The 10404-nt window shown below is 35.9% G+C and overlaps 2 protein-coding genes across 2 annotated transcripts; one reads left to right on the top strand and one right to left on the bottom strand.

The window, feature by feature from the left end:
- Positions 1–2005: 2005 nt before the first annotated feature.
- LOC116211660 (putative NAC domain-containing protein 94) lies at positions 2006–4567 on the top strand. Its single transcript, XM_031546127.1, has 3 exons — positions 2006–2394; positions 3143–3444; positions 3596–4567. The coding sequence occupies exons 1-3, from the start codon at positions 2208–2210 to the stop codon at positions 4319–4321; spliced, it is 1215 nt and encodes a 404-aa protein (XP_031401987.1). The 5' UTR covers positions 2006–2207; the 3' UTR covers positions 4322–4567.
- A 377-nt stretch (positions 4568–4944) lies between these two features.
- LOC116211663 (zinc-finger homeodomain protein 11-like) lies at positions 4945–5855 on the bottom strand. Its single transcript, XM_031546130.1, has one exon. It carries the CDS (start codon positions 5834–5836, stop codon positions 5135–5137), a length of 702 nt encoding a protein of 233 aa, XP_031401990.1. The 5' UTR covers positions 5837–5855; the 3' UTR covers positions 4945–5134.
- Between the last annotated feature and the right edge of the window lie 4549 nt (positions 5856–10404).

Here is a 10404-nt window from a genome sequence, read left to right as displayed (position 1 = left end):
TTTGGAATCAAGAGGTTTCATGTTTGATTCTTATTGGTGGAGTTTTTGTGTTCCTTTATTTCAATTTTTCTATATTTATATTAGATCCATAGGTCTCCTTTATAATCGAGAGGTTTTCGGAGTATGATTCTCTCTGTTAGAGTTATTGTGTTCCTTTATTTCAAATTTTCTATTATTGTATTAGATCCATAGATATGTCTCTTTAATAATTGAAAAAAATCAACCTACCGAAAAAAATTAAAACCTACGGAAAAATAATCGAAAAAAAAATCAACTATATTAACATTGAAATACTTTTTTCAGTGTGTATTTTGGTATTTAGAGGTCCACTAGGCCTCGACTAATCTTGTTTAAATGGGATTGCCCCATTAAGAGTAAATTTCTCTCAGCGTGAATTTTCTCCATTCACAAGATTCGAACTCAACACCTTATTTAAGGAGAATAAGCGTCGAACTATTGGAACCAATATTCGTTGGTAACACCGAAGTATTTTTGGATGTTACACAAAATAAAACGAGAGTGAACGTAAAAATAAAAAATAAAAATAAAAAGAGAAACAAGTGCATCAAGTGGGATATATAAAATACTTAATTTTATATATGTCTCGAGAGCTACATCGCAGCTTTTCACAAGTAAAGAAAAATTTAAAAAAATTCCTTTTTCAGAATTTCTTTCTTTTTTCTGGTCAAGAGTCCTTTTTAGAATTTCAAATCCTGGTGCAAAAACTGGGGAAACTTGGCAACCAACGACATTTAGAAATGGAAAGCCAAAGGCCCAAAGCATTGTGCAAATTTGAATAAACCCCCTTCTTCATCACCAGTCAACATATGGGACCTAATAGCTACGAGACAATAGGATTAATTAATAATTAACTGATAAATTATAATTATTCTTTCTTAATTATGAAATGAAAGTAGGCTAATTAGCTATCCACTGGTATAATAAAGGTCATCAGTAGAGACTTCGCCATGTTTTGATGAACACATTATAAATCAAGTGGTCCCCTTTTGACCCATAAAAGTTCATCATAGGTCCCCTTGTTGGCATATCCTATATATCCATATAAATCCAAATAATATAGCTGTATGTATAATAGGTTAATTTCAAATATAATCTGACACAAGTCAGTGGAATAGAAGCCCCGAAGAATGGAATAGAAACGGGATTTTCGGATTCTGCGGACTGATTTAACTCATAAAATAATCCCATTTATGACTCTTAACTGAACTATACTTTTTTGTCAATCTAATGCAATTTTGCGTTGGGAGGTGAGTTCCGGTCGACCATTTCCAAATAGCAATTCAAACAAATTAATGAGACCCACATTATAAAACAAGTGATTTAATTCAATGCTATAATTTAAAATTCAATTTGTCTTGATTCCCAGTGTTTGGATTGATGGGAAGAAGACTGTCCATGAGATGTATATGAGAAAATGGGTGCAATAAAGAAATGCCCTAATCCCCAAAAACTGTTGATTTGGTAGCTATAGGGTCTTTGAGATTCCTCACTTTGGATTTTTGGACTAAACAAAGCCCTAAAACACTAACTAAAAGGGTTCACTAGGGAAGAAGTTACAAGTAAGAGTCCCCACAGATAAATCCACCAAGTTGATCTCTCTCTCTTCAGTTTTATATATTGACTTGGATTCCAATTTTGTTTGGTATTTTTTTTATGAAATTACGAGATGTGCACAGCCTACTGATTGATGAGAATAAGACTTATGCTCGTGCGTTGATTGATTTGATTTTGACTACAAGATACTTCTAGTGAATTTTAAATTACTAATGAAATTTATACACACGAATGCAATCAATTGCATCACAATCTTTTTATTTCATAATTATTTGTTTGTTTGTTTGTTTGCTCGCAAAACACGAGCCTCTTCTTTAAAGTCCACCACAAAAGTCGGCTGATCCTTCGGAGGCAGACCCCTTCTCAGGAAGCATATAATCCCTTCAAATTTACTGAACTCTCTTCACTTGTAATTACCATTTCCTTTCTCTTTCTTCTCCCCATTAGGGTTTGTACGAAACATTAACTTCTTCTCTTTAATGAGCACTTGTCTTTAGGGTTTCCTTGCAGGTGTACTTGAACCGTCTAACCTTGTTGATTCATTTCAACAAAGATTAATAGGACGACGTTTTCCTTTCCATCTCTTTCCATATACATCAAGGAGCTTTTGAGAAGAAAATATAGGTTTAAATATGATGGGTGAGAGGGCAACTGAGGGTGAGAAAATGGAGGAAGTGATGCTTCCGGGGTTTAGGTTTCATCCTACGGATGAGGAACTTGTAGGGTTTTACCTGAAGAGGAAGATCCAACAGCGGCCGCTTTCCATCGAGCTTATCAAGCAGCTTGATATTTACAAATATGATCCATGGGACCTCCCAAGTAAGACTATGAAGCATATCACCAACCTTGTACATGTGTGTGTGCATGGCATTCTTATAATAGTAATAGATCATTTAGTTGTTTAAAAACCTCAATGAAAAACTTTTCTTTTCTTCTTCTTTAATGTCAACTGCTTTTGTAGATGCCGCAGAAATCGGTAAGTTCGGAGACCCTTTTTCACAATTATATGACCATTTCTTAGTTGTTTCTTGCCATATGAAGGCTTTCTAAAACAAGCTCAAGCTCATTTTCCAAGTCCACTCACTAGAGGTGCTTTTCCGCTCGGTTTTCAGCGTGAAGCCAGAAAAAACCCCATGGGATGATGATTATTATAAGCTTCGCCATCAAATTCACTATACAAACCAAAATCATATTTTGCTATTAATTACAAGGTCTTTTACATGGTCGACTAGCACCTACTGTCACTTCAAAAGAATCCGTCAGTCGAAAGATCCGTTTTAGAGAATTTTCTCCTTCTTTTCCGTGCTTTTGAGGTTATTTTGAAGTTTTCGTGAATACTGAAGTTCCCAAGCATGGAAACTGTATAGGATTTGATTTCACACTTTCTTTACACATTTGTGATGAATCGATCTGCGATTACGAGCAATATTTGGACAATGGAAATGCTACTTCTGTTATATCTCCAAGCAGCGACTATTGCAGCAACCAGTTCTTATTAATATATCAACTATAGATTCCAAAGCTTAAATAACTTGTAATAATCTGTTTTCTAATCCTTTACATGTAGAGTTGGCGAGCACTGGGGAGAAAGAGTGGTACTTCTACTGCCCTAGGGACCGGAAATACAGGAACAGCGCGAGACCTAATCGGGTGACTGGAGCCGGTTTCTGGAAAGCCACCGGAACGGACCGGCCCATCTATTCGTCTGAGGGGACCAAGTGCATAGGCTTGAAGAAATCTCTCGTCTTCTACAGAGGTAGAGCCGCAAAGGGTGTCAAGACCGAGTGGATGATGCACGAGTTCCGCCTTCCTTCTCTGGTCGACCCCACTTCACAGAATACATTCGCAGACAAAACTATTCCAGCCCATGTAAGTATAAGACAAATAATATGGAATCCGTTCTAAGGAACCATTTGATTTATTTTCCACTATGGTTTAAAATGTCGAAAAAGCTTAACATGAACCTATATGATTTAATCGGTTTTCGATAAATTGATTGTGTATATATTATTTTTCACAGGACTCGTGGGCGATATGCAGGATATTCAAGAAAACAAACTCCACAGCTCATCAAAGGGCTAATTTCTCCCAGCATCATCATCATCAGCAATCTAACCTATCTCCAGTGTCAACCGAGACCAACATTTCCTCAGAATCATTAAACCCACCAAAAACTCCTCTGACTCCTCAAGTAGTCCCTTCCCAACATCAAAACAATGTCCCATTCATCCTGACAAACATTAGGCAAGTCGAATCGTCACCGCCCACCGACATGTGTTCTAGCCTAGAATTTGCCACATCGTACAATACCCTTAGCTCAACATTAACGCCTGGTCTGATCAATAACGGACTAGACAATTTCTTGATTTCACCACTTCAAACATTATCGGAAATGTCATCGACGAACAAGTCCTCTTTAGTAGACTTCTCTTCCATCCTCTTCAACATGTCGTGTTCTGACTTCGGAGACATCGGCAGGGTGTGCGAGGGTTTAGATGTGTACGGTGGATCTCAGCACCATCATGGCCAGTTCAACAATGAGGAATTGTATCATGTACAGAGTGACCTGCAGAGTGGCTTGATGAAGGGCCCACAGGAAGAGGAGCAGTGGGACCGGTCCGTTGGATTGTCGTACGGTGTGACCAATCTGAACGGTGAGGATGCGTGGAGGTCAAACTTGGTGGGGTGGGACATGGGTGAATTGTCAACGTTATTTTCCACGAACACGACCAAGTGCTACACCTAATTAATTCTCTCATGTGGCATACGTGGATTTGACTTTGACCGTCGTTTTTCTAGGAACCGGCGAGGTTTCGAAAAGTTCAAGATTACAAGTAACAAGTTAGTTCGTTACATGAGTTGTATTTTGTAGGATTTGTTCATTTTAGTTTAGGACATGATGAAATGTCTTTATTTTTTTCTGTAACCCAAATATCAAATCAAATTTTCCAGCTGTGGAAAATGTAACAATCGTAATTGAATTCGTTCAATGATCCAGTTGTTGTGATAGCTAGACTAAACACATATTATGAACTTTCTTGATTAAACTGTACCATCTATATATTACCCACCAAATGTGGGTGAGTTCGAGTCATATGAACGGACAAAATTTATGACTGTGAAAGTTTTACCGCTTAATAGATAGACCTAGCTCAAACCTGCCGGATTAGCAGAGTTTCATTGGGTTTGGGATTGCAAGCACCTATCAAGGGGGGCCAAAAAAGTAAAAGAAAAGAAGAAGAAGAAGAAGTACTACTACCCAACTCCATTAATTCATAGCCTATGGTAACTCACAGAGAAAATTGACACAATATTATAAAAAGTATAGTACCGCGACATCGAGTAGGGATGAGATCCTTCGACAATATTGGTACTTTGGTCACGTTTTTGGCAAAGCATGCAAGAAAACATAGAAAAGTTCAATGCGATATGTTAAGTTAAAATTGATCTAATAATATTCTCCGAACCAATCTAGCTACAAGATAGAAATTCAATTTGTCATGCAAGTTAATGAATTTCTCATGTGTATATTTGATCATGATCATGATCTTGATCATCATCAAGAAGATGCTTTTCTTCGTTTGTGGTTGTTCATCCAAATCTTGAGCACGCCTCTGCTAACTCCCACCTCTCTGCAGAACTCCTCCACCGCCTTATTGTTCTCATCACCATCATCATCCTCACAGCTACTCTTCATCTTCCACCCCGCCTTCTCCGCAAAAGCCTCCATCTTCTCCTTCTGCTCCTTGCTGAACTTAGTCCTCCCTCGCTTCTTCCTCTCTTCCATCCTGGATGACCGCCGATCATCCTCCTCATCACCATCGGGTGATGATATCATTGTCACTGGCTCCGGGACCCTGCTGCTGCCGGGGGCCTGCAGCATCCATGGTGCTGGCGCGTAGTAGGAAGTCGGGACAGGCGATAACGGCCTCGGTGATGATGGGCCCTGGGCCAGGCCCGGGCTGGCCCAGTAGTCGCGGCGGTGGAAGTTGCGGTGGCACCCGCAAGCTGCACATATGAGGAAGCCGGGGACATTGGTCATGCCAGCGGAAGTACTGGTGGACGGCATGAACTCCCTGCAACCGTCCAGGGCCAGCCTCCCGAGCCGGGCAGCGTGGTTCTTCCGGCATTCTCGGTAGCCGGACATGGCTGCAGGCTGTGGCGGCTCAGGGACGGCTTGATGAAGGCCGAGGTGTAATATTGAGGAGTGATCGGTTGTGGCTGGGCACTTAATTTCGGCTTTGTTATGGGGCGAGTCCATTGTTGAGGCTTAGAGACTAATTTCAAATGTTAACACATTTGCTAATAATTTTCCCAACCTCTTTACACACACACTCACATATATATACATGCCAAGTGATTAAAGCGGCTATTTTCAAAAGAATCTTAAAGATTAACCCGACAATATATCAAAATCAATAGATATGAAAATCATTGTTGAGGGAATTAGTCGGGGCCCAATTAAGTTTCCGGATACCAACATTCACACCGAAAAAAAATCAATAGATATGAATTAGTTGTTGATCGTCGTACTTGTATATACATAAGCCCATGATATTCCTAGCATACGTGATATGTTATGTCTCTAGACAAAAAGTAAATGTAAATTTAATAACTCCCTAATCAGTGTCCAATCTTCCAAACTTCGATCCTGAACAATCATATATTAATTAATTATTGAGTAGAAATAATAATTAATTATATGCTACATACAGTTCCAAGAATATCATTAATGCGGTCTACCCCTACAAGGGAAGCAATTAGGCATGAGTGCTAACCCCGTACAACTAACGACACAACCGGTCCAAAAGAAAATCTTATGCAACTTTGATTTTGTTTCGCGAATCCGAAGCATGCTTATCGTTTCTCCCTATCTTCCAATGAACCCCACACATAGAGACATGTTAGGGGCCTTAGGGTCTCCTTTTATGTCTGCCAGTGGAGAAACTATTTGGCCTGCACTCACTATGATTATAAGAGCGTGCGAGAATATGTCTTCATTACATCCAAAAATCGGCAAATATCAGCAAATGTAGTATGGAATTACAACTTAATAATATGATGAGCGAAAAATTCCAACTGATTATGTGAGTGTACGTCGAAGCTCGATAATTCACTAGGAAAATAACTTATTGATAATGCCCAAAGTTAGAGTAGGAAGGGATCATGGGATCCATATCTAATATGCTTAGAGAAAGCAAAAGAGCATAACCTAAGAGATGTCATGTGATGGAACTTTTCTGTTTTTGTCGTTTTGTGATTATAACTGGGACTGTTCCTTAATCACGCTCTAACCTAAGTCCATAGGCATCTCTTCACTGAGATTTACATATAAATTGATATGACATTGAAGCATAATTGATAAATTCTACCTAGTGGTGGCCCTCAAACTCTATCTGCAGCTGTGGACTCAGCTCAAGAGGACGGTGGCAAGTTGTAGAAAATTGGATGAGAAGACATCCCTCTCTTTTGACTCTCTGTCTCTCTCTCTCGTTCCTTTTTTTTTTCTCTCCCTTTTTTTTTTCCTTTTCTGGTGAGACCACTGAGTGCGCGTTTTCTAAAATAATTTTTTTTTGTTATAACAGAGATCCATAAACCTAATATGATGAAATAGAAATATTAAATATCTAATAAATGGACATGAGTAATTTCACATGAGTATCAAACTCCGAACCTCTTGGTTACTGGGTGAGGGCTTGTACCGTTGCGCTACACTATTTGAAATTAATTTTCATTCGTATGTCGACTCGTACACTGACCACGAAATGATTTTAGTGAGTCTTGAAATCTTGGATTACAGTAAATTCATATAAAGTTACCAATTACACAACATATCGTGACTACTCTCTCATTAATTTTGTTCAAAGTAATTAGTGATTTGCAGGTTATTATGACCATATGTTGATCCCCACCTAATTAAGTTGCTCAACGAGATATTCGAACACTCTATATGCCGTTTATCGTTTACCAAGATTGGTGGGTTCGAGAATCGTGGTTCATAAACTCGATTGTCCTAGTGCTTTAGCTGCCATTCGGTTCAAACAAGAAAATTTAGCTTATGAGTTTGCCTGGTGTGGTGAATTGATCCTACATAGAAAACGAGAGATTCTTAAAATAGTTTTACAATCATGTGGTGAGAAAGAAATAATAAGGCTCTATTTAATTTGAGAAAATTTTCCAACCTTTTGGAAAATATTCATAAAAAATGAAAAACCGTAAAATATGTGTTTACCTACTTAAAATGAAGAAATTTGTTTGAAAAATAGAATTTTCTAATCCCCCAAATTCAAAGCAATTTAGAGATGTATTTTAAGGGAAAATAGTTTGAAAAATCAATTACTTTCATGAAATTCCTCAATCTACCTTTTTTAAAATTTTGGCATGAAAAATTACAATATTTAGCTCCGTTTTTCTGATTTACCAATCCGTTAATTGGATTGTCAAAACTGCTGATGTGGCCATTAACGGTGTTAATATGGCAGACGGTTACCTATGTGGATGGTATGCCACAAACTTTTTAACATTAAAAATCACATAATTTGCTTTTTTCCCTCATCTACCAAACTATCAATAACTTTTCTCTCATCTACCAGAACATCAATAACTTTGAAAAATCACATAGTTTGCTTACGTTCCATCATCTACCAAAATATAACTTCTTTCAAAAATCATATCTACCAAAATATGACTTCTTTGAATAATTATAAGTTTGAATTAGGGACCAATATATGTCCCTAATATATATATATATATATATATATATATGTTGATTTGAATGTTAAAAGAATTTTTAACAGAAAAGAAATGTTAAAACAGTTACAAATTTGTCTTTTACAAATCAAAAGAATATACATATATGTTATCACTTTAAGTAATATAGGAATTTAGACATATTATACTGTATGCCAAAATAATTATTCCAACAGAACTTATGCACACCAACATCTATACAATTTTAGCATGATAAATTTGCATGGTTGAACTTGTTGGATACGAGATCGATTACTTTAACATGGCATGGTTATTTTGGCATTGTTCATATAGATATAGATTTCTAAGATCGATTGTTATTAAATTTTGACAATGCAGATATGATGAAAATGCTGGTGACAAAAATTCATCATATCTGCATTATATAAATTTAACACCTAAACTAAAAAAATAAAATTGAAAAATCCTAAAAATTTATGTGCGATAAAAAGATAGTTGAAGAACTCACCTCAAAAAATCTAACTGTGGATATACTTAAAGTTAAATTACGTACAAGCGAGAAAATAACAATCGCTCCAAATTTAAAAATAAAACTAAATTCATTTATCTGAAAAGTTAAAAAGTCGGAGAATATAACCGCCGGTGTGCACAAGGTGAACCATGTTAAAATTTTATAGATGCTGGTGTGCACAAATTCTATTGGAATGGTTATTTTGGCATGGTTATTGTCTTTGTAGTATAACATGTCTAATTTCCTATATTACTTAACGTGATAACAGATATATATGTTCTTTTAATTTGCAATTGGCAAACTTGTAACTGTTCTAACACTTTTTTTTCTGTTCTTTTAACATTCAAATCAACACACATATATATAATTCCCTAATTCAAACTTATAATCAATCAAAGAAATCATATTTTGGTAGATGTGATTTTTGAAAGAAGCTTAGATGAAGGAACATAAGCGGACTATGTGATTTTTTAGAGTTATTGATATTTTGGTGATGATGGAAAATTTATTGATATTTTGGTAGATGAGGAAAAAAAGCAAACAATGTGATTTTTTATATTAAAAAGTTTATGGCATGTTATCCACATAGGCAACTCTCTACTACAGCTGAGCCGTTAACGGCCATATCAACAATTTTAATGGCGCAAGTAATTGATTGGTAGATTAGGAAAATTGAGGTAAACGTTGTAATTTTTCAGGTCAAAATTTTAAAAATTAGTAGATCGAGGAATTTCATGAAAGTAATTGATTTTTCAGGCTATTTCCCTTATTTTTAATAGTTTTTCAATTTTCTTCTCTTTAATTAGAAGGTTCTTTATCAATTTTTTTTCTTTTTAATTATGTCTTTAACCTTTAATTGAAAAGTTTCCAATGGTTATTAGATATTGAATATAAGGTTGAAAATTCTAAATTTTGAGTTTGTAAACATGATTTCACAATTTTCTTTAGAGAAATAAATTTAGAAAAGAAGAAGAAAAATAGAAAAGAAAAATGAAAAAGGACTTTTCTAAAAGTAAACGGACATTAAGATTTTTACTGTTTTTAATAATTAAGACAATTGCCCATGTGATTAACACCTCATTTACCAATTTATTGCATACTTATTGATTTTTTCTTACACCACGTGATGTGGTAATATTATCGGAAACATTTGAAAGAATTCCTAACAACTGGTTGAAGATAATACGCATCGAAAGTTCTTTGAATTAAACCAAAACTATTGAGAGAGAACTTGCATTTTATAAACGTACATTATCTTATGTGGAAGTAGATTTTTCAGGGGAAAAATTCATGAAGTGTTCTATTTAACTCTAGCTAAAACCCGTTAAATTCTTATTGGAATTTTTTTTTTGGTATATACTCTGATATTCGAAAGCCTATTGGCCATAATTAATCTAGTTTGAGCTGGGTGTGGTCAAACTCTTACGGCGTGGATTTTTTTTATTAATAATATTCAAATATGATAATACAATGAGAATTTCACTAATGAGCAACTGAAAATCTTTGAAGATCATGGAATTACTAAATAAAAGATGAATGTGGTCAAAATCTCAGGTTCAATATAATAACTATGCAAAAATTTATGGGCATTGGGACTATGAAAAATC

Source organism: Punica granatum, chromosome 6 (assembly GCF_007655135.1).
Source record: "Punica granatum isolate Tunisia-2019 chromosome 6, ASM765513v2, whole genome shotgun sequence".
NCBI classification, from domain to species: Eukaryota; Viridiplantae; Streptophyta; class Magnoliopsida; order Myrtales; family Lythraceae; genus Punica; species Punica granatum.
Note: the sequence above shows the minus strand (reverse complement) of the source record. Positions and strands in the feature narration are given on the sequence as shown.

What these genes read in the sequence shown, in the direction of transcription:
- LOC116211660 (XM_031546127.1), top strand. Translation starts at nt 2,208, where the DNA reads ATGATGGGTGAGAGGGCAACTGAGGGTGAGAAAATGGAGGAAGTGATG. An exon ending in TGATCCATGGGACCTCCCAA is followed by an intron (nt 2,395 to 3,142) that starts GTAAGACTATGA and finishes CTTTACATGTAG; the next exon opens with AGTTGGCGAGCACTGGGGAG. An exon ending in ACAAAACTATTCCAGCCCAT is followed by an intron (nt 3,445 to 3,595) that starts GTAAGTATAAGA and finishes TATTTTTCACAG; the next exon opens with GACTCGTGGGCGATATGCAG.
- LOC116211663 (XM_031546130.1), bottom strand. Translation starts at nt 5,836, where the DNA reads ATGGACTCGCCCCATAACAAAGCCGAAATTAAGTGCCCAGCCACAACC.